The 25,618-nt window shown below is 34.4% G+C and overlaps 1 protein-coding gene across 5 annotated transcripts in view; it reads right to left on the bottom strand.

Annotated features, from left to right (window-relative positions):
* Nucleotides 1–1,577: 1,577 nt before the first annotated feature.
* Nucleotides 1,578–25,618, bottom strand: part of PBX3 (PBX homeobox 3) — a 292,919-nt gene continuing 268,878 nt past the window's right edge. For 4 of the 5 annotated variants that reach the window (XM_074293103.1, XM_074293104.1, XM_074293106.1 and 1 more), the window contains exons 7-10: nucleotides 11,337–11,502; nucleotides 9,940–10,052; nucleotides 8,644–8,733; nucleotides 1,578–3,205 (exon numbers count right to left, since the gene is read on the bottom strand). In XM_074293103.1, coding sequence (XP_074149204.1) covers nucleotides 3,113–3,205; nucleotides 8,644–8,733; nucleotides 9,940–10,052; nucleotides 11,337–11,502 — 462 coding nt within the window. In that variant the 3' untranslated portion in view covers nucleotides 1,578–3,112. The remainder of the gene's footprint in view (nucleotides 3,206–8,643; nucleotides 8,734–9,939; nucleotides 10,053–11,336; nucleotides 11,503–25,618) is intronic. The other variant, XM_074293107.1, reaches the window with a different exon arrangement.

Here is a 25,618-nt window from a genome sequence, read left to right as displayed (position 1 = left end):
AGCTAACTGACTATCCCATGAGCTAACTGAATCATACAAATACCAAAGAAGTCACAGTAGAGATTCTTATAGGCAGGTCACAAACCCACATTAGGAAAACAGTTCAGAGAATAATCTATTTTATAAAGTTTACTCTCACAGAATAACTGCTTAGAGATTAATGGGAACAGTGGTTCTTCATCTGGTTTTGCCTGGATACACTAACTGAAATAGTCAAACAGTTATATTTATCATAGACAATTTACTGCAACTGATTAACATTAATTTGATTTCCTGTGAGTCAATTTCCTTGAGATATAGTAACTAGGCCAATTACCTGTTATTGACCTCTCTTCTATTATAAAGATTTAGAAGTCAGCAACAGATATGTACATGTGAGTTCTAAACATTTTAAAAGAAATGCAATTTAAAACCTAATTAGCCTTTAGTTGATTTTGTATTTCATAAGATTTAATAAAGTCAGCTTAAGAGAAAATATGTGGGGCTTTGTTGGTAGTGGTATTTTTAGAAAATGATACCAAATATTTATCCTTTTTAGATTTTTGTTCTTGATACTACCTGCTCATAAACAGTCTATTATAACTAGACTGACCATACTGAAGGGACAAAGCTGGTGAGACCATAGCTAAATCTAATTTTTTTGAGTTTTTATTTTATTTTTTCCCACTATATCAGGATGTGTTTACTTTGTTTATTATTAAAACTTTTTATTTTCAGAACATATGCATAATTTTCAACATTCACCCTTGCAAAACTTTGTGTTCCAAATTTTTCCCTCCCTTCCCCCATCTCCTCCCTTAAACGGCAAGTAATCTAATGTATGTTAAATATATGCAATTCTTCTATACATATTTCCACAATTATCACGCTGCATAAGAAAAATAAGATCAAAAAGGAAAAATGAGAAAGAAAACAAAATGCAAACAAACAACAACAATAAAAAGAGTGAAAATACTATGTTGTGATCCATACTTGGTCCCTAAGTCCTTCCTCTGGGTGCAAATGGCCCTCTTCATCACAAGACCATTAGAACTGGCATGGTAAAATCATTAATATTAAAGGCAAGCTTGGTGTAATTGAAAGCTCACAGATTCTAGCAGTCAGGAAACTCAGCTCCTACTTTTGACTATCAACAATCAGTAAGGCATGGAACTTTTCCCTGACTCAGTTTATTTATACAATGAGATTATTAGGCCAGATAATTGCTAAGCTCTACTAATTAATGATATTCTGCATATACTTATATATGTATTTGTTTTGTTCTCTATTACATGGTAAGTTCTTTTTAAGATGGGAATTGCCTCATATCTACCTTATTTGTATATTCAGCTCCTGGAACAACACCTGGAACAGGGTAAGCCTATTAATAATTGATTGATAATCTAAGCATCAGAAGAGATAGATATAGAGACAAATCTCAGTTATTATTTCAAAGTTCCTTGTAGGCAAAGAACTTTGTACTTTTTGTACTTAAAAACAATGTGTACTACCTGTTAGGATAATTCTTCCTCATGTTTTATCTTAATAGTAGTTTCAGCTGATGGTTTTGAATTGAACAGTAAGAAATAATAGTAACATTTGTTCATGAAAGCAAAAAGTTTATTCATGTTTGAAACTACATATAACTACCACAAGGAAGACTTTTTCAATCCAGGGTGTAATCCAGTTAGAAAGTAACACGAAACGTTTTTTAATACATTAGAATCACTGCCACAAATTATTTCCATGACTCAATCAGGTTCAGAATCGCATACAATACAAAAGAGAAAAAGGATAGGGGGCCCCGTTACACAGGGTGAAATATACAGTACTGAATACTGAAATCTGTATGCATCACAATTTTTTTTTTTGCGTGGATTAGTAACAAGATGAAGAACATTCAAAATGTTTCTCAGTATTTACACAGTTTCACTGATTCCATGTTAAATTAAGACCCAATGTTTCCACTTTTGGGATTTTTTTTTTAAGTTGCAAATGCAACCCCAATTTTGTTTTTGTTTTGGGGTGTGTGTATGTGTGTATGTGTGTGTGTGTGTGTGTGTGTGTGTGTGTGTGTGTGTTTTAAAAGATTACAATGTACATTACATTTCATGAAGGGAAACAAAGAGTTAATTACAAGATGCAAAAAGATAAGAAAGACAAACTACAGCGTGAGTATTGTTCAGAGGTAGTAAGTGAGCACTCTAAGCTACAGAACATGTTGAAATTCTATTGGTTTGTATGAGTTCGCATGAGGTAATAAAGCTGTGTTTTGATTGGTGAGATGTATAAATACTCTTTTGCTACACTATATACAACACTCCATATAACGGTGCCTTTTTGTTGCCAAGAGGAAGTAGCAAATCTTGACAAGTCAGTGTGCAGCGCCCGGCTCATACTGTAAAACCCCCAGATCTTAGCGTTCACCAAACTAAGCAGCAACCTCTTAGAACAATCTACATCCATGATTAAATTACAGAGTAGACTCTGGGCACTGATGCTTTCAGAGAGAGAAAAGATGCTACCAGTCTCTGATGAAATGATAAAGGAAGAGATCACAACAAAAATGTGACAAGGAAAAATTCTGAAACACAACCATCGTTCACTGCAATATCCGAACAATCTCTTTATTCCAGCTTTCTAAGAGATATAAAAAGATGAAATATGGTGGAACTCTGTGATTCAGTTCGGTTTTCTGATGAGAACATGCCCGAAGGTAAATTTCAGTGAGGTGTATGTATCTCTGTGTCTGCTCCCACTATTGAGGTTAAACTTATATTGAATTTTTACTCTTAAGGTCAAGTAATTGGCAACTGTGAAACCATTCATGTGAAAACAACTGATAATAAATTAGAATAAAATAGCTATAGGGCTGTCAACAATGCTAAGTCTTGGCCTAATTGGATAAAGTGCTTTTTAATATTGTGTATTTTTAAGTATAAATACAAATGATTATGAATCCTTAAAAAACATGTTTCCCAAGTTCTCTAATAAGACAAGATTTTACAGTAAAGCTGTAGATGGTGGGCTACCAAAAACAAAAACAAAAAAAACAACTCATTTCTTTTCCTCCTATTGCTCTGAATGCACTTATCAAAGCAGATCAGCTCAGGGAAAAAGTGTTGCTAGGAGATTAGTTAGAGGTATCAGAGTGCACACTTCCTGGGCCTTCAGTAGGGGAAGTCACAGAAGATGGAGTTGTTGCGTCTTGCCAGCCTCCATTAGCCTAGAATGGGAAACAAAGGATCAACTTATACAACTTTACATATTAATTTGTGCCTATACACTACCCAACCTCTTGCCAAGGAGGAAGCTTATAAATTTAGTACTGGGAGGGATATTAGAGATAGCCACAAAAGCCCTGTGGTACATTAAGAGTAGGAAGTCATCAGTCTCACAGTGAAGAGACATGGCGTCAGCACCTTCTCTTACTAGCTGTGAAGCAAGTTTATTTTACCTTTTGTCTTAGGCTCTATTTCCCACCCCCCTGTAAAATGTGAATTCTCTTACTTGCCTTGATTCTGCCTTCTGGCGCTGTTATGAGGAAGCATACTGTAAAGCCCTATCAACATGCAGCTGTTATTATCACGTATAAGTAACAAGCTCATTTTATAAAGAAAGATCCTGAGATCGAGACATTAAGTAATGAATCTAACATCATACAAGAAGTAATAGGGTAAAGCTCTGACCCTGAGACATGTGACTCAGATTTGGTGCTCATTCCAAGGACACTAGTACCTTACATTAGCTGCTTTTGTGATGTATTCTCTAAAGCATTTGATGACAGAACTTGAAGAATGTAGAATTACATAGAGATTTTATGTACACAAAATATGGCCATTTTACCAAATGATGACTTGGTGATAAATTAGCAAGTTGGTTAAGGGACTTGGCCATACAAAGGTTGTCAGGTCCACACCAGCTGCCAACTGTTGATGGCTGGATTTGTGTTCAAAATAAAGTTAATTCTCAAAGAAATCTAAGAAGGACTAGTGAGAGATAGTTGGTGGCTCAGTGGACAGAGTACTGGACTAGGCTTGGGATGACCTGAGTTCAAATCTGGTTTTAGACATTTAACCTTTGTCTGCCTTACTTTCTTCTTACCAATGTCACAGGATCGTTGTGAGTGTAAAATAAGATCATACTTGTAAAGCATTTTATAAACCTTTAAGTGCTATGTAGATGCTAGTTATTTTTTTATTATTATTATGTGTTTCTACTGCTTACTACTTGGGTGAGTCATTTTTGTTCAAGGGGCCTCAGTTTCCGCATCTACAAAATGAGAAGTTTGGCTGAGACAACCTTTAAAGCCCTTTCCTGCTCTTGAAAGTATATTAAAAAAAAAAAAAAAAGCACTAGATTTAGAGACAGAAAAAGGAGTTCCATAGTCCAGTTCTTCTAATTTGTCAGCAGAGTGATCCTGGATAAGTCACCTTTAACATTCTAAGGCCTTGTTTTCTAATGCAATAAAAGGGGACAATTATTACATAGTTCTTAGGCTAACTATGACGATCACATAAATTTGTGATATATATAGAGCTTTGCAAACTGTAAAGCACTATAAAAACATGAGCCATTAATGAGAGCTTTAGCTTGTATAACATTTAAACAAAGCCTAAACTTCAAATCTAATTCTCCTTCCTATAGAAAAAATTCAGCATCCTTTCTGGGCATGTCTGACAGCCACCTGCTATAACCTCTTGTGAATGTAGGCCAGAATTTCCCTCCAAATTGGATCCTCTAGAATAAAAATGCATGAACTGTGGAGGAACACACACTATTCAGATCTGTTTTCCAATTATCTATAAATGTAGCTCCCATTTTGGATGTTACTACATGTCTCCACACGCCGCTGGCCCTTCCTGCATCCAACCTGCATCAGCAATAACAGTGCTCAGGAACAAATTTGCCTTATGTCTTGGCCTATAGAGGCAATTGCTGAAATCAATGTCTGATCAAATTTCTGCTGTGGCAGACAGCTTGTCGTTACATATTTTTATGTCAGTCAAGAAGAGGGAGGTGCTGGGCTTATGAGTTGGGGAACACTGAGTGGAAGTGACGGGGCAGCCCTTTTTAGAGATACAAGGGTGAGCCATTCAGACTCCAAATGCTCAGGGCACAGACTAGCCTTTGCAACAACATTCCCCCAGAACACAGGCCTGCCAATGCACCAAAGGTTAGTCTGCACTAATACACTATAGATGTGGCTTGCAACCAAAACAAACCTCCTGCTCCAAATTCCAGTTTGCATATTTAAAAAAAGATGCAGTCTCAAGACCTCATATCTAAGAGCTAATGAATTTGCCAAGATTTCTGACCTCAATTGGTTTTAGGTTATACTGCTTTCATCTTGTACTCTATATAGGAACTCCTTTCCTACATAGCATGGTATAGCAAATGAGGTCAAAAAGCCTGAATTTGAAGATCCTTCTTAAATATGTGGTCACAGACAAATCATTTTTCTGAGACTCAGTTTCTTTATCTCAAAAATGGAGATAACAGTACTTAACTGGCTCCTTCATGGGATTGCACTATAGAAATAGGAATGCCATTGTTTCTTCCTTTAGGAATCATTATTCTAAGGAATTCTGTCTTTTGATTAACTATCAAACCCTTCCAACTATACCTCATATAACACTGCACTAACCAATACTGGGCAATTGTATTATTAATATGACATAACCTAAACTCACCAAACCATTGCAAAACCTTACTATCTCAGCATTTTGAGAGGAATTGAGTTAGTTGTTGAGCCCAATAGTGTCCTGTCACTAACACACATCCAAATTCAACTCCATTTCCTTGTCCTTGGTTCCTAAAATTACATTTTCCCCTCAAGAATCAATTAATAGTATAATAAATAGTAGTAAGTAGAATAAGGTTGTAAAAGATCCCAGAAGACTCCTGGTTTCACATCCTAGCTCTTCAATAAATTCTGAGCTTCAGTTCCTTCATTCATAAAACAAAGATTTTGAGGTGGATGGTCTTTTAGATCCTTAATAATTCTAAATCCTATGATCCTATAAAGTACCTTTCCTTCCCCCATAAGAGAGGTAATTGCAAATAACCATGTGGAGCTTAATAATATCAAACAGAAAGAGAACTTCCAAGCCTGCTGCAGACCCATCTCACGTTTGAACAAAAAACAAAACTAGAAATATCTTCCTCTTTCATACTCCCTATCCCTATCCCTGGCATCATAATGATGCTTTAAATATCTCCAAAACTCTGCACATCCATTTGGATTATAAAAAGTGTTCTTCTCAATATAGGAGGTAAGTTGTTTTTTTTCAAGGTCTGAAAATCAACTTAGAAACAGAAAGCCTCTTGTGCAGATACAAGTCTAAGATATTCCATCTGAAGTAAACATCATTCCTCTTTTATCCAAATTTATAAACAACAAATGTACAATATTTTTACCCAGCTTAGCAGCTGGAAGAGAGATTGTCAGCGTGCATTCTTTTTTTTTTTTTTCAAAATAAATTAATCCTTACTCTGGTGGTTTGAGATTATGCACTGTATTATACAACAGCGCCTTATCAAGCCTCATCAGTGAAGATGGAATTCATGTCTGTAAAATGCTGCAGGCAATCACAGTTTCATATTTTATCATGTTGATAAGGATATCGCAAATTCTCTGAAGCATTTCAAAATGCTTAAATGAAAAAGGAGAAATGCAACTAAAAGGCTTTTTATATGGTTTGTTGTGGATTATTATGAGTTATTTATAAACCCCAAAAAGAAAGATTTGACATTTCCAATGTAAAAGATTGGAGTATTTAATGGTACGTTTTTTCCCTCTTTCCAATTGAACATCCTCAATCACTTTTAAAATCATTAATATTTACTCTTCTGTCAAGCAGAAGCCTTAAAAAAGGAGAATCTTTCCAACTCTCTTACTGACAATAGCAACAATTCATATTTATCTAGTGCTCTGAGGTTAACAAGGTGTTATCTTTAAAACAACTCTGTGAAATAGCTAGTGGAATTATTCCTCCCATTTTATAGATGAAGAAACTGAGACCCCAAGAAGGATTTCCCTATAGTCAAAACAGCTAAGAATGATCAGAGCTAAGGTTAAAAGCTGTATCCTAAAGACTTCATGCCCTCTCCCATTTCAGGCTTTCTCACACTTCACTTCAATCTTTTTTAGCAGTGACCTCATGATCCATTTGCCCAGCAGTTGAGGGTACATATGGGGGCTAGGAACAGGGAATGACAGAGAGTGCTGAAAGAATTATATAGTCAGGATCAATTCTTGCCAAGTTCATTAGAGAGAAGAAAAAAGCTAAACTTTTTTATATGTCTCTCTGTATTGTCCCTCCTTCTTCCCTCCCTCCTCCCTCTCTCTCTCTCCTTCCTTCCTTTTTCTTTCTTTCTTCTTTCTTTCCTTCCTTCCTGCCTTTTTCCTTTCCTTTCCTTCCTTCCTTCCTTCCTTCCTTCCTTCCTTCCTTCCTTCCTTCCTTCCTTCCCTTCCTTCCTTCCCTTCCTTCCTCCCTTCCTTCCTCCCTCCCTCCCTCCCTCCCTCCCTCCCTTCCCTTCCTCCCTCCCTCCCTCCCTCCCTCCCTCCCTCCCTCCCTCCCTCCCTCCCTTCCTTCCTTCCTTCCTTCCTTCCTTCCTTCCTTCCTTCCTTCCTTCCTTCCTTCCTTCCTTCCTTCCTTCCTTCCTTCCACTTCCCTTCCCTTCTTTCTGCTTGCTTTCTCTTCCTATCTCCCATTTCCCTGCCTTTCTTGTCCTTCTCTTTCCTCAAATTTAAAGTCTGGAAATGGATAGAATTGAAAAGCAATATGATATAATAGGAAAAAATGGATTTGGGCTCAAAAGGTATGGGTTCAAATTCTAGATTTGAATTTTTACTAGTTATATGACCACGGACAAGTCATCTAACTTTTCCATGTCTCAAAATTCATCTCTGAGGTTCCTTCCAGCTATAAAATTCCAACTATATCCCCCTATGAAAATGCTAAAATTATTTCCCCTAAAAACTGATTAAGTCAATGGATATTTAAAATAAATTTCATGTTATAAATTGATCTTTTATTCAACTGTCTCATAAGAATGGAATTCCCTATCAAATAAGACTTTGGTAATACAATTTTTGCCATGTCTTGAGAATTAGCTATGTGACCTTGAACAAGTCACTATTCTAGAATTGTTTCTTCTTCTGTTCATTAAGGGGTTAAGTCATTTAACATGCCTTCCAGCTCTGTATGTTTAATAACATGTTGTAACATTCTATGTTTTAAGGCCTCATTCAGTTTTAACATTCTCTGAATTCATAATTGTTCTCTTACTTGAATTTTAAAATATAGCATGAGCTATGCCAGCTGCCTGGAAAGAGCACAATGAACATAAAAAAATTTACAATATGCTGACCTTCAGTAAAGAACCTATAAATTACAAAATGTCAATAGGAGTCTCTGATTTTCTTTGGCCTTGGTTCATTTGAAAAGCCTCCAAATTAAAAAAAAAACAAAAAAACTTTTTCTTTACTTGTTAAATCCTTCATAACAAGGAAGAAGGATGGGAGTGGGAAAGGAAGGTTCTTTCTACATTACAAATACTAAATAAGGTAAGCAGCAAGCCCAAGGGCCAATTGTTAGTTATTATGTTTGCCCGACAATGAGTATGGCTCTTCCAAATAATGTTCCCAAAGGTACTCACATTTAAATTATGTGGACTATACAGTGAATTTCCTCCCAGGCCATCACTGTAGCCTCCCGTCTGATTGATAACATGACGGAGGGTATCCACCTGTGAGATGAAACAGAATTCATCATCCCAAATCTATTAAAAGATCATCACTTACAAAAGGAAACATTTTGAATTATGTGTGCCATAAGGGTTTAGCATCCTCCATGAAAGACAAATTTATCAATCAAAAATGACTGGCAGAATTTCAACAATTCCTTGCATATTTAAACTCACATCTTTGTTTGCTCACACCAGCAAAACAGTTATACCTTTGTGGCAATGCAAATGGTAGGTTCGACTCAATATGGTCAAGCTCAACCATTTGGTGTACCTGAAAACTTATTTATGCATGTGAGTTTGTGCATATGATCACACAGACAACAGATGTATTAAATACCTTATTGGTCCAAATATAGGCTATAGTTTTTCCCAAATCTGAATCAGATAATTCTTGAGTGTAGCCTACAATCATAATAAAATCAGTGTACACCAAACAACAACCAAATTGACAAAGACAAAGAAGCAATAATGGTAAAAGACATTTTTACTGCATTTGAAAAATGTTTTTAAAAGACTCATCTCTTAAATACATATTTTAAGGTAAATTTTGTGTAATTATTTTTCAGTGTTTACCTATAACACTTTTTCCCCCTTTCAACAATATGTTCTCTTAGGGATATGTTTTATATTCAGGGGTGGCCTACATTTGAACCAATATGATAGGTAGTTGTGTTGAGAATGGAAAATAGTTTGGCCTCTCATGTTTTTGTGTTCTGACTTAAAAAAAAATAAGGACAATGAAACAGATCTCTCAAATTTAAGAGGCACCAACCCCCCCCCCCCCATCTTTCCCCCTGCCATGAGCTCAAGCCAGAGCCGAATGCATTCACAAAGTTTGTCAGGTTTGAATCTTCAAAAATCACTGTTTATTTTAATTCTTGTTAAATTATATAATGGGGTAGTTAGGGCTCCGACACTTAGTAGCTATGTGCTTTTAGGAATTGAGACTTAGGTTCCTCATCTATGAAATGGGAATAAATAATCCTTGCGCTCCCTCCCTCACAGGCTGGTTGTGAGGAAAGCGCTTTGTCAACCATAAAAGCGTTATAGAAATGGGAGCTATTATTATTAGGTCACATTTAGAAATAGAAAGTATAGGTTCTGCAGAGAAGTACAGAATGTTTCGGTGGAGCCAGAGTAAGGTGGAGTTTTGAGCCCAAACCCTACCCTGATAGGAAGGCTCTAGTTGGAGGGCACTTCTCCTACCTGTGATTGCACATTGGCTCCGACTTGGGACCCTTGGTAAGAATCCCCATTCAGACTCTGCATGTTCATGAACATGTCCCCAGAATTTGGGAGGTTAAAAGAACCAGAAGAACCTAGAAAGGAAAGAGTTAAGTAGCTGAATAACAGAGAGCTACACACATAACCCCCAAAGATCTAGAGGCAAGAGAATTGAGAACAGGAAGAAGAAGAAAAGGAAAAGTTGTGTATAACAAATATTTCAGGATCTAAGAGAATGGAGTGTATCTGTATGAGTTCAATGCTATGAAAGAAAGACAGTCACTTGAAATCCAGTCCTATTAATGGGCACTGTCAAATACAAAATAAAGCAGTCATTGGAACTTTTTGTTCTTTCTATGCCCACAAGTTAATTATTAAAAAGAAGCCCTTTGACATCATTAGCTATCTTGCTGGACAATTACCCAGGGAAGAAAAATTTGTTTGAAGTTTGATTTTAACAATAAGCTCTTTTTAAACTTTCCTCTAGAGAGTCACAATCTTCATGTTCCATTAAAAAATATTCTGAACTTTTATTTTTGCATGTATGTTTAAAAGGTCTCCTTAGGAAGATAATGATTCTTAATTGCCAATTAAGTCAATTTGTTATTGGCGTATTAGAATGTCTTTCATTTTTATTTAGGTTTGCCACATTTTTAAATGTTTTTTACCCTACTGTAAAGTTCACATCTTTGTGAACTTTACAGCTTTGGCCTAAACTTTGCTGCAGTGTGATTTCAGTGGGGCTGCACTAATGGAGAGGAGGTGTGAAAAGAATCAGTCACAAGAGCTGAGTCTAGATCCTAATCTACCCTTCATGGCTATGGCATCTTGGATAAGTTGTTGAAATGTCTAAAAAAAATCCATGAGACTTTTCCAATAAAAAAAAATAAAGTTTTCATTATAGATCAATTGATTTACATATTACTTTACAAAGTTATAATGATATATAGTCAAATTTTGGGAGTCATTCATTCACAGAGTCAGAAATTAAAATAAGAAAATAATACAGATCATCTAGTCCAATCCTCTCATTTTACAGATGAGAAATGTGAGGTACATAGAGGAGAGTAGGAGACTATCTGGTTTAACACCTGAATTTTATAAATATGAAAATAAGAATCCAGAGATGACAAATGGCTTGCCCAAGATGACAGAGTAAGTTTAAGGCAAAGCTAGGACTGGTGCCCAGATCCTAATTCAAAGTCTAGGGTGTTCCTTCCATTATCCCAGGTTGTCTCTACAAAGTTAAGTAAGCATTTGAGCACTGAAGGGAATTTACCACACATCCATATGTGACCATTCTTCCCTGCTTTGTTTTGTGGGATTTATGTTCTGAAGTTTCCTCTACCAGATAGAAAAGAGAAATGCTCAATACCTACCAGAATTTGGTGTAGTGGGTGAATTCGTCTGATTATTCTGGACTGCTGCAGCCACAGCATGTGCAGCCGTCACCGCTGTTTTTGCAGCATAGAGATTGGCTTCTTCCTGAAACTTCCCTATATTCTTCTTGTACCTGATTCTCTTGTTGCCAAACCAGTTGGATACCTACAGATTATGGGAGTAGAGGAAGGGAAGAAAAAACAAAACAAAAACAAAGACAAAAACAAAAACAAAAAACCAAGTCAAATCAGCATGACTGCCCAAGATTGTGTTCTATTCACCAGTCTTACTTCCCAGGCCTGAAACCTTACAGTTATAATGATTAAGAATCAATTGTATGATATTATAAATATGAACATAACATGGTTTCCCTCCTCTCTTGCCAAGATATTGATATGTCAATTAACCCTTTTATAACAAAAGTTATCATGGATTTGCTCAATGTGAATAAGATGGCTTGAATTACTATTCACAATGTCACATCTATCAAGTTACTTAATTCCCCAAAGTACCTCAAAGGGATAAACAGGTTAGGGTGAGGATATAAGGGGGAAATATTTGATACCATAATCTGTATACTGTAGGCACTTAATAATTTTTGGTTAGATTATATATATATATTTAAGGAATTCTTTCATTAAAGCTCTCCTCTCAAAGTGCTTCACTGTGGGATGCAGGAGACTCTGGTTTTTTGAGGGCCATGCTCATGAAATATATACTCTTATAAATTCAATGAAGCTGAAAGGCTTCAAGGATAAGCCTGCTGACAGACAGTTTGTAGGCCTGCCCTCTGAACACCTCACTGAGTGTGGGGGAGATCATCCCCATAATAAGCATTGTCACCAGAGGATGAAATACTACAGCTACAGCAACACATGAAACTGATTTCTAAGGCATGGAAGGTCTGTGACCTGCCCTGATAAAATTCAGGTCTTGTGAAGTTTTGAAGAAAAAGAGTAAGAGATATTTGGAAAAGAATAAATTGTTCTTTATTTCTGGGCTAGAAGTACCTTGGCAATAGTATAGCTAAGAATCATGTTTATTCCACTGAAAAGAAAAGGAATAATATAAATCAATAATGGATGGAAAGTCACTTTGTCTTCTATTTTTGAAGATATTGTATGACTGCCAACACAACTCTCAGACTCTCTCTGTTATCCCATGCAAACGTCACAACTTAAAAACTGAAGTAATTCCAGTAGAGCTGGATACTGAAACAGAAGGACCACTCATATTTCTGTAGTTTGCTATGCCACCTGCATGATGTCAGCCAGTACCACACCCTTAAAGCTTCCAAGATGCCCCAGGCAGCAGGAACATTTCCACCATTACCATTTTCACAGCAGAGATTCATGCCTTACAGGATTACGAGAGAGTATTTAAGCACCTGCAGATCAGTTATGTAGAGAAGCCAAAACCCACACAGTATTTTTTTAATTACACATTTTATATATAAAAAGAGCTGCCTTCCTGTTTTTTTTTAAAGTAATAGTTTAAAAATACATTTCTTTAATTCCTTAATATATTTCTCCAAGGAGTATGCACTGGGATACTGGAATAGGGTTACTGTTCTTATACTAACCCAGCTCACTGGCGAGTTAAGTTATTACCATATGACAGTTCAAGGCCCCTGGGAAGAAACAAAGGAGTGGTTGAAAACCCCCCTGACCTAATTCATACCACCTGGCATACTTATTGGTCATATCTGCCAAGATTTTAATTGGCCTGAATACCAAACACCTCTCTGCTTCTGTGGAGCTTGTACTTCCACAAGAAACTAGAGGATTCTGGCAAAGAGGGCACCAGAAAGAAGCAAAGTTTGCCTTACTGCTTCAGTTCATATTTTATGCTACTGAAGTCGTCCAAATGAAGTGTTCCTATCTTGGTGACCAATACCCACTAAGACAAATACTATACCCTCTCAAGTATACCTAATTTCAGAATGAAAAAAATGAAAATTAGGAGGGAAAAATGCAGTGGAGGATGTTCTTAGTAGATTCCCAGAAATTTCTGATCTATTATTATTTCATTCTTCAAGGATGTCCTTCAACAGTTATGTTCATCTGGTGTCTGCTAATTTGCAAGATGGTAGGTGATATGTGATTGCCAAAGAGCTAGAGGGCAGGAAATGTTCATCAAATTCGACCCCTGGCTATTGAAACCAAAATTGTGGTAATCAACTAAAAATTATGCCATGCCCCAGGTTCTTTTGTTTTTAAAAAATAATTTATTTATATTAATATGTTTTCCACCACTGCCTTTATTTAGAGAGATCACCAAGTAGCCACTTTAAAATAGCTTCCATCTCTGTGACGGGTAAATGATGATAATGAAGTGAACCTATTACCTTAAGAGTTCCTAATAATGAAGGAAGGGAACACTTGGTATCAGTGGAGATCAAAAGATCAAGAATTTGCTGTTCAAAGAAGTCTCAAAGGTCATCTAGTCCAAATCTTAAATTATTTCCATCAATAGCATCCCTTAAAATAGTCACATCACTTGAAGGCATCAGTTATGAAGAATTCACTTCTCTCTAAGAAAGCCTATCTTGGGATTGTTAATAATTAAGAATTGTTAAGAATAATTGTTAATTGTTAAGAATTGTTTCCTTAGCAAGCCTTTTTACTTTTCTCTATAAGTCTCAGTGAAGCCATTTTAACCTCTATGCTATTTGTAATCTTTTATGCAGACTGAATATTCCTAGTTTCTTCATTGATGCTCATATGGCATATTTTAAGTCCTTTCACCACTCTGGTTGGCTCCCAACCTTGTCAAAATCCCTTCTAAATACAGTACATATAAAAATACACAATACTTCATATGTTGTCTGACCAAAAAGAATATAATAAACCTATCAGCTCTGTAATCCTTCATTCTAGATACAATGTTTACTGATTACTTAAATAATCATTAGCATAAATTTCCTAACAATTAGAGCTTCCCCCAAATTTAACTTTCTGGATTGCTAAATTAATGTAATCATATTAAGATGAGCAGGATGCTCTGGGAAAAACTTGAAAGTTTTCCATGAGCTCATATAAAGTAAAATGTACTGGGTACAAGTAATAGCAATGCTGTAGAATGATCAATTGTGTATAAGTTTATTATTCTTAGCAATACAAGGATGCAAGACTACTAAATACCATAAAGACTCTGGATAAAAAGTACTATCCATACCCAGAGAAAGAACTGATTGTGTCTGAATACAGGTTGAAGCATACTTTTATTTAACTTTAATTTCTTATTTAAACTTTATTGAGCTAATAATTAACAAAAATCCCAAGACTTATTTCCCCAAACAAACTAATTTTCTAGACATATCTCTCCAATCTCATACCTATGCAATTAATATATCCTAGAGCAGTGGGGTCAAACTCAAATTTAAATACTCACAAAGCCATACATAAAAACCCCATAATCCCAAGCCACATAATGACTTAGAAAACCACATGTTAATATAATTTATGTTTTACTATATTTTTATCTATGTTGCTGAATATTTGGCAATTACTTTTTAATCTGGCTCGGGTTATACTCCAGGAGTATTGTGGGCTACATGTGATCCACACCTCTGCCCTAGGTTATGGAAAAGCAAAAAAAAAATTTTTTTTCAAGTTCAGGAAAAGTTAAATATTCTTTTAACCCAGAGATAGTACTGCCAAGCATATACTATACAGATTTCAAAGACAGAAAATTTCTACATACACAAAAATATTCATAACAATACTCATATGGTAGCAAAGAACTAGAAAAAGAAGTGGCCAATGATTAGGGAGGACTAGCCAAAATATATGTATATATGTAAATGCATATTTTCTATATTATTAAAAAAACCCAAAACTAAGAATTCAGAGAATTAAAAGGACTTATATGAAATAAGGCAGAGTAAAAAGAAAGCAGAACCAGACCTTCTATACAGAGAAAGAGTGGGTATCCAACCCCAAGAAGGCTAACAGCAGAGAGTCTCCAGATAACACCCTAAAGGGGAATGATACCTGCCCCCCATCACATAACTCTCTCCTAGAAGAGACTATTAAAAAGTTAAGAGAGTTTGAAGAAAAATGGGGAAAGGAAAGAGAAGCTATGATAAAGAATAACAAAGTCCTGAAATTTGAGTAAATAAAATAAAGAATTCACAGGAGGTGCGAGAAACAAAATTTGTGAATTAGAAAAGGTTAAAAAAAATCACAGGAAAGTAGGATTTCTGAATTTGAAAAGATAAAAAATTCCCAAGAAAGTAGGATTTGTGATTTGGAAAAAGAAAATAACTCACTAAAAATAAATAAATAAATAGATAGATAGTGAAATGGAAAAAAATTCATCAGAGCAAAATAATTCATTTAAAAATTCAATTGGACATATACAAAAAGAAGTAAAAATGTGAATGAAGAAAATAACTCATTAAAAATCAGGACTGAACAAATAGAAATGAATGATTCATTGAGAAACCAAGAATTAGTCAAACAAAACAAAACAAAAATGAAAAGCTGGAGAATAATGTCAAATATTTACTGGGAAAATCTATAGATCTGGAAAATAGATCTAGGAGAGACAATCTGAGGATCATTGGACTTCCCGAAAATTATGATGAAAAAAAGAGCCTAGATTCTATTTTACAGGAAATCATCAAAGAGAACTGTCCAGAGATAATAGAAACAGAAAGGAAAATAGGCGTTGAAAGAATTCATTGAACACCTTCTGAAAAAGACCCTAAAAAAAGAACTCCACAGAACACTGTGGCTAAGCTGCAGAACTACCAAACTAAGGAAAAAATGTTGCAAGCAGCTAGGAAAAAACAATTCAAATATCAAGGTGCCACAATAAGGGTCACACAAGATGTGGCTTCCTCCACCTTAAAGAATCAAAGGGTCAGGAACCTGATATTCCAAAAGGCAAAACAACAAGGATTGCAACCAAGAATAAACTACCCAGCTAAGTTTAGCATTTTCTTCCATGGAAGAAGATGGTCATTTAATGAAACAAGAGGAATTCCATTTGTTTCTAAGAAAAAAACCAGACTTAAGCAAAAATTTTGATCTATATCCACAAGATTGAAGAAAAGCAGGAAAAGGTAAAAAGAACTCTTTTTTAATTTAATTTTTATTTTATTTTATAATTATAACTTTTTTTTGACAGTACATATGCATGGGTAATTTTTTACAACATTATCCCTTGCACTTACTTCTGTTCAGATTTTTTCCCTTCCTCCCCCAACCCCCTCCCCCAGATGGCAGGCAGTCTTATACATGTTAAATATATTACAATATATTCTAGATACAATATATGTGTGTAGAACTGAATTTCTTGTTGCACAGGAAGAATTGGATTCAGAAGGTAAAAATAACAGTTTACACTCATTTCCCAGTGTTCCTTTTCTGGATGTCGCTGATTCTGTCCATCATTGATCAATTGGAAAAAAAGAACTCTTGAGAACTGTATCTCTGTTGTGGATATACAGAAAGTTCACATGGATAATTTGATTTTACTGATATAAGATAAAAAAGGGAAGTAGTAAAGGGAAGGGGATAGTATCAGATAAAGGGAAAGGAGAAATTAAAAGAGGAAAACTACATCCCAGGAAGAGACATAGAAAATCTACCACATCTGAGGGAATTTAGAGAGGGGGAGAAACATTGTGTGAATCTTATTCTCATCAGAGTAGGCTCAAAGAGTAAATAATTGACATATTTTTTTTCAGAGAATTCTCTCTCACCTCAATATAAAGGGGGAGAGGAAAAGGGAAAAGGAAAAGGGGAATAAGGGAAGGGTACAAGAAAGGGGAAGGAACTTAAAAGGAGGGGGAAGGGATACTAAAAAGGGAGGGCTGCGTGTCACAAGTGGGGTCCATAAATTAAATACTGGGGAAGGGGTACAGGGGGGACAAGGGGGAAAAAAGCATAATCAGGGGATAATATGATGGTAGGAAATACAGAATTAGTAATTTTAACTGTAAATGTGAATGGGATAAACTCTCCCATTAAACGGAGGCAGATAGCAGACTGGATCAAAAATCAGAACCCTACAATATGTTGTTTACAGGAAACACACTTAAAGCAGGGAGAAACATAAAGAGTAAAGGTAAAAGGTTGGATCAGAATCTATTATGCCTCAGGTGAAGCCAAAAAAGCAGGGGTAGCCATCCTTATCTCAGATCAAGCAAAAGCAGAAATTGATCTATTTAAAAGAGATAAGGAAGGAAACTATATCCTGCTAAAAGGTTGCATAGACAATGAAGCCATATCAATACTAAACATATATGCACCAAGTGGTATAGCATCTAACTTCCTAAAGGAAAAGTTAAGAGAGTTGCAAAAAGAAATAGACAGCAAAACTATAATAGTGAGAGATCTCAACCTTGCACTCTCAGAATTAGATAAATCAAACCACAAAACAAATAAGAAATAAATTGAAGAGGTAAATAGAACATTAGAAAAACTAGGTATGATAGATCTTTGGAGAAAACTGAATGGTGATAGAAAGGAGTATACTTTCTTCTTAGCAGTTCATGGAACTTATACAAAAATTGACCATATATTGGGACATAAAGATCTCAAAATTAAATGCAGGAAGGCAGAAATAGTAAATGCCTTCTTCTCAGATCACAACGCAACAAAAACTACATTCAATAAGAAATTAGGGGTAAATAGACCAAAAAGTAATTGGAAACTAAATAATCTCATCTTAAAGAATGATTGAGTGAAACAACAAATTATAGAAACAATTAATAATTTCACCCAAGATAATGACAACGATGAGATATCATACCAAAATTTGTGGGATGCAGCTAAAGCGGTAATAAGGGGAAATTTTATATTTTTAGAGGCTTACCTGAATAAAATAGAGAAAGAGAAGATTAATGAATTGGGCGTGCAATTTAAAAAGCTAGAAAAAGACCAAATTAAAAAACCCCAACCAAAAACTAAACTTGAAATTCTAAAATTAAAAGGAGAAATCAATAATATTGAAAGTAAAAAAAAAACTATTGAATTAATAAATGAAATTAAGAGTTGGTTTTATGAAAAAGCCAATAAAATAGATAAGCCTTTGGTAAATCTGATCAGAAAAAGGAAAAAGGAAAATCAAATTGTTAGTCTTAAAAATGAAAAGGGGGATCTTTCCACCAATGAAGAGGAAATTAGAGAAATAATAAGGAGTTATTTTGCCCAACTTTATGCCAATAAATTTGATAACTTAAGTGAAATGGATGACTACCTCCAAAAATATAGGCTTCCTAGATTAACAGAGGAGGAGGTAAAAATGCTTAAATAGTCCCATTTCAGAAAAAGAAATAGAACAAGCTATTAATCAACTCCCCAGGAAAAAATCCCCAGGACCAGATGGATTTACATGTGAATTCTACCAAACATTTAAAGAACAATTAGCCCCAATGTTATATAAACCATTTGAAAAAATAGGGGATGAAAGAGTCCTACCAAACTCCTATTATGACACAAACATGGTACTGATACCTAAACCAGGTAGGTTGAAAACGGAGAAACAAAACTATAGACCAATCTCCTTAAAGAATATTGATGCTAAAATCTTAAATAAGATATTAGCAAAAAGACTTCAGAAAATCATCCCCAGGATAATACACTATGATCAAGTAGGATTTATACCAGGAATGCAGGGCTGGTTTAATATTAGGAAAACTATTAGTATAATTGACCATATTAATAATCAAATTAATAAAAACCATATGATCATTTCAATAGATACAGAAAAAGCATTTGATAAAATACAACATCCTTTCCTATGAAAAACACTTGAGAATATAGGACTAAATGGACTATTCCTTAAAATAGTCAGGAGCATGTATTTAAGACCGTCAGTAAGCATAATATGTAATGGAGATAAACTGGAACCCTTCCCAATAAGATCAGAAGTGAAACAAGGTTGCCCACTATCACCATTACTGTTCAATATTGTATTAGAAATGCTAGCCTCAGCAATAAGAGTCGAGAAAGAGATTAAAGGAATAGGAGTAGGTAATGAGGAAATCAAACTGTCACTCTTTGCAGATGATATGATGGTACACTTAGAGAACCCCAGAGATTCTAATAAAAAGTTATTAGAAATAATTCACAACTTTAGCAAAGTTGCTGGATACAAAATAAGTCCACATAAATCCTCAGCATTTTTATACATCACCAACAAAATGCAACAGCAAGAGATACAAAGAGAAATTCCATTCAAAACAACTGTTGAGAGTATAAAATATTTGGGAATCCATCTACCAAAGAAAAGTCAGGAATTATATGAGCAAAATTAAAAAACACTTGCCACAAAATTAAAGTCAGATTTAAATAATTGGAAAGACATTCAGTTCTCGTGGATATGCTGAGCGAATATAATAAAGATGACAATACTCCCCAAACTAATCTATTTATTTAGTGCTATACCAATCAGACTCCCAAGAAACTATTTTAATGACCTAGAAAAAATGACAATAAAATTCATATGGAAGAATAAAAGGTTGAGAATTTCAAGGGAACTAATGAAAAAAAAAAGTCAGATGAAGGTAGTCTAGCTGTACCTGATCTAAAGCTATATTATAAAGCAGCAGTCACCAAAATCATTTGGTATTGGCTAAGAAATAGACTAATCAATCAGTGGAACAGATTAGGTACACAGGACAAAATAGGGTACAACTATAGCAATCTAGTGTTTGACAAACCCAAAGATACCAACATTTGGGATAAGAATTCATTATTTGAAAAAAAAAACTGTTGGGAAAACTGGAAATTAGTATGGCAGAAATTAGATATGGATCCACACTTAACACCATATACCAAGATAAGATTAAAATGGGTCCATGATTTAGGCATAAAGAATGAAATCATAAATAGATTAGAGGAACAGAGGATAGTCTACCTCTCAGACCTGTGGAGGAGGAAGGAATTTATGACCAAAGGAGAACTGGAGATCATTATTGATCACAAAATAGAAGATTTTGATTACATCAAATTAAAAAGCTTCTATACAAACAAACCTAATGCAAACAAGATTAGAAGGGAAGTAACAAATTGGGAAAACATTTTTACAATTAAAGGTTCTGATAAAGGCCTCATTTCCAAAATATATAGAGAACTGATCCTAATTTATAAGAAATCAAACCATTCTCCAATTGATAAATGGTTAAAGGATATGAATAGACAACTTTCAGACAATGAAATTGAAACTATATCCACTCATATGAAAGAGTGTTCCAATCTCTACTGATCAGAGAAATGCAAATTAAGACAACTCTGAGATACCACTACACACCTGTCAGATTGGCCAAGATGACAGGAACAAATAATGATGAATGTTGGAGGGGATGTGGGAAAACTGGGACACTAATACATTATTGGTGGAGCTGTGAAAGAATCCGGCCATTCTGGAGAGCAAAAAGTTATCAAACTGTGCATACCCTTTAATCCAGCAGTGCTACTACTAGGGTTATATCCCAAAGAAATACTAAAGATGAGAAAGGGATCTGTATGTGCCAAAATGTTTGTGGCAGCTTTTTTTGTAGTGGCTAAAAACTTGAAGATGAATGGATGTCCATCAATTGGAGAATGGTTGGGTAAATTATGGCATATGAATGTTATGGAATATTATTGCTCTGTAAGAAATGACCAGCAGGATGAATACAGAGAGGTTTGGGGAGACTTACATGAACTGATGCTGAGTGAAATGAGCAGAACCAGAAGATCACTAAACACTTCAACAACAATACTGTATGAAGATGTATTCTGATGGAAGTGAATATCTTCAGCATAAAGAAGAGCCAACTCACTTCCAGTTGATCAATGATGAACAGAAACAGCTACACCCAGATAAGGAACACTAGGAATTGAATGTAAACTGTTAGCACTACTGTCTTTCTACCCAGATTATTTATACCTTCGGAATCCAATTCTTAATGTGCAACAAGAAAATTGGATTTACACACATATATTATATCTAGGTTATACTGTAATACATGTAAAATGTATGAGATTGCCTGTCATCTAGGGGAGGGAGTAGAGAGAGGTAGGGGAAAATCTGGAAAAATGAATACAAGGGATAATGTTATAAAAAAATTACTCATGCATATATACTGTCAAAAAATTTTATAATTATAAAATTAATAAAAATTTTTAAATAGTTTTTATTTACCAGATATATACATGGGTAATTTTATAACATTGACAATTGCCAAATCTTTTGTTCTAATTTTTCCCCTCCTTCCCTCACCCTCAGATGGCAGGTTGACCAATACAGAACATGTATGATTTTAGAAAGGGAATGGACTAATCATATAGCAAAAGTGAGGGATAAAATATGGACAACCCAAATGCTGCATTGGGACATATACATACATATATGTGTGTGTGTGTGTGTGTGTGTGTGTGTGTGTGTGTGTGTGTGTGTGAGAGAGAGAGAGAGAGAGAGAGAGAGAGAGAGAGGAAAGAATAATCCATATGTATTATATTTATATTATAATAAGAATATCCATATGTATTATATAGAAAATAAGAGAGAGATCTCATGAAAATAGTGCTGGATTTGTAGTGAGGAGATCTTGAAGCCCTGACTCACATATTTCTAATTATAGTTAAATCACTTCACATTTAGGAGTTATCAATTTCCTAATATTTAAAATATATCTGCATTATCTGCTTTATAGCATTACTTTGAACAAAGGATATTTCAAAACCTTAAAATGTTACATGCACATGAATCATTTCATTATTCTTGGGAAGACATTTAAATACGTGGGCAAAGTTACATTGAATGAGGAAATTATATATGGTTCTGAACTAAAGGCAAAAAATGACCTTGTCAATGAGATCACAAATCTATTAAGTATGTCTTTTTCTTTCTTTTTTTTTTTTCTTCTTTTTTTGGGGGGGCTAGGTAGTTGGAGTTAAGTAACTTGTCCAGGGTCACACAGCTAGTTTGTGTTGAGTGCCTGACTCCAGGGCTAGCTTTCCCTGCTAAGTATTTCTTAAATTTATTTTTGGAGTATGAAGATAAACAAGGAAGGGAGACGAAATTTCCTTAGAGAAGACAGCATAATGTTAACATATGAGAGAAAGTAATATTTGAAAAATCTTAGAAGAAAGGTGCTAGAATAATGGAGATGTTGACAATTATTTTATTTCTTCCCAAAAGTATAACAGTTAAATTTTAGTAAATATAGACTGGTAAAATTGAACTCAGAAAGATTCAAAAATAGTATAACAGATGGTTGGTGGATATTTAAAAAGTAGATCACTGTCATTAGAAGCCAGCTTGACTTTACTAAAAACAATTTAAACATACCTGATTTTCTCTTTCAAATAGAATTGCTAGACTTGAGCTCGGTGTGCCCAAGATATGGTTTAGCATAATTTTTCCAGATATTTAATAAAAACCGCTCTATATATTTAAGGACAGAATTTATAAATATGTGGATGAAAACACAATTAGGTATAATTATAGCTAGTTAAACAGAAAGATCCAGCATCAGAGAATCTAAATTTAAAAGGAACTTGGAGGCTATATAATGCAGCTCATATAGCACCAAGAATCCTTTTCATGACATTGCTGACAAAAGTTTAACTGACCTTTGCTTGAAAAATTCCAATGAGGAGAAATGTTCTACCTCTTGAGGCAGCCCATGCCACTTTTGAATAGCTGTAAAAGTTGGGAAGTTATTTTTGTTAAAGTTGAAGTCTTCCTCTTAGCAACTTCTGTCAGTTGCTCCTATTTTTAGCTTCTGAGTACAAGCAGAAGAAATTTAGTTCTACATGGCAGTCCTTCAAATACTTAGCAATTACAACTACCCTAATTCTTCTCTTCTCCAGGTTAAACATCTTCTAGCTCCTTTAATAGGTCCTCATCAGGCACTGATTAATATAGAAAAGAGTGTTGATTAGTGAAGTAATTTCAACATAAAGAAAAACTTTAAATGGTGTATCCCAAGTACTCCATTTTCTTGAACATTTGTCAAAAACATAAAATATATGCCATGCTTTATAAACCTAAAAATTACCCCCCAAAATCTGGTAGAGATTGCTAACACATTGCATATCATAATTAAAAGTTTTAATCAATTAACCAAAATGAAACTCAATTGATAACAATTCACATGGGAATATATAAAGGGATATAAATTAATTCCATAAACCCCAAATAAATGTTGTTATACAGCTACTTTACTGTGAGAAACAAGGGTCTAATATATAAAAATAAAAATGCCAGTCTTGCAGTATAAGATCTCAAACTACATTATAAAGCTTTAATTATTGAGATTGACACAAGATGGTGGGTTAATAGGAAGATGTAAAAAAATATTCCCACCTTAGCCCAAATATCCCCCAAATGGAACTAGAAAACACACCATATTGAATCCTAATTAGGAAACAGAAGAAAAAAAATACAGTGAAATATTTTTTTAGTCAGCACAAGACAGAGAGATCTACAGGTGGCGTATGGCCAAGAGTGCACTCATATCAGTGCTTTTATAAATGAAATGAGAACACAAGAGGGAAAAAATTGGAAAAGAAATGAGAGCTATACAAGAAAGAATCAGAAAGTCAGTTAATAATTTTTTAAAAGAAGTACAAAACCTTGCCCAAGAAACAAATTTCCTGCAAATTAAAATGGACAAAACAGAAGCTAATGACTCCATGAGACAACAAGAAATATTAAAACAAAGTCAAAAGACTAAAAAAAAGAAGAAATTGTAAGCTCTCATAGCAAAAATAGCTGATCCCGAAAACAGCTCCAAGAGCTTAAACATTATATATGAAGAAATCTTAAAAGAAAACATCTCAGATCTCTTAGAATCAGAAGATAAAGTAAAAATAGAAGGTATCCACTGGTCATCTCTGGGAAAAACAAAACAAAACAAAAACATAAAATGAAAATTCCTAGGAACATCACAATCCAAATCCAAAATTTCTGGATGAAAAGCAAAAACCAAAACCCCTGGAAATAGCTAAAAAGAAGGAAAGAATCACACATGATTTAACAGCCACCACCATAAAAGAGGGGGAAACTTAGAATACAATATACTAGAATGTAAAAGTTATGGACTTATCATCAAGACTAACTTACTCATTAAAACTGAATATAATTCTATAAGGGAAAATAATATTACTGATGAAAAGACCAGAGTTGTGTAGCAATTCTGAAATGCAAGACATGAGTCAAAAGAATCATAAAAAAGATAAAGTGACTCACAAGGGATTTAAAATAGATTCGTTCTATTATGAGGAGACAATATATGTTCCTTCTGTAAATCCAAACATCAAGGGTTACAGAGGAAGTCTAGATATTAGACAGATAACCTAGGGTTAGTTTTGTTATATCCTGAGAATCTTAAAAAGAGAATAGAAAGGAAAACACACTAGAGGAAGGGGAAAAAATACGGAAAATTATCCCACATTAACAGGAAATAAAAATATAAATCTGTACAATAAGAAGCAAGGAATGAGTAGAGTGGGTGACACCTGAATTTCACTCTTATATAAACTGGTCAAATAAGGAAATAATACATACAGGGTTGGACATAAAAAGATTTTTCAATGAATGAGAATAAGAGGGAAAGAAGTTGGAAGGAAAGAAGAAACTAAGTGAAAGATTAGTCCTAAGCAAAAGAAACTCTAAATAAGGTTGCACAAAAATATTCATTTTTCTTTTAGTAATGGCAAAGAATTGGAAACTGAAGAAGTGTCTATCAATTGGAAAATGGTTAAACAATTTACAGTATGTAAATGTGATGTAAGATTATTGTGTTGTAGAAATTTATAGAGGGAATAGTTTCAGAGAAACCTAGAAAGACATAACTGATAATGAATGAAATGAGCAGAACCAAGAGAAAAGTATATACTATAATGATAATATTATTTATAAAGAAAAATCTTTACATCAAATAACTCTGATATATGTCTGACTTCCTAGATATATAGGGAATGGACACAAACATAAAATAACAAGTCATTCCCAAGAGGCATATGGTCAAAGGATATAAATAGTTTTTAGAAGAAATATAAATCATCAACAACCATATGGAAAAATGCTTCAAGCCATTAATAAAAGAAACATCATGAAGAATGTGAATTAAAATAATTGTGAAACTTTTGCCTTAGAACTAGCATACTGGCAAAGATGATAAAAAATGGATAAAAATAATATACTGTTGTAGCTATAATTAATCCAATCATTCTGGAAAACAATTTGGAATGATATGAAAAGTAATGAAACTATTAATTCTTTTGAACCTCACCATCTCACTTTTTGGCACATACTCCAACAATATTAGTGA

The sequence above is a fragment of the Sminthopsis crassicaudata genome, chromosome 2 (assembly GCF_048593235.1).
Source record: "Sminthopsis crassicaudata isolate SCR6 chromosome 2, ASM4859323v1, whole genome shotgun sequence".
Taxonomy (NCBI): domain Eukaryota; kingdom Metazoa; phylum Chordata; class Mammalia; order Dasyuromorphia; family Dasyuridae; genus Sminthopsis; species Sminthopsis crassicaudata.
Note: the sequence above shows the minus strand (reverse complement) of the source record. Positions and strands in the feature narration are given on the sequence as shown.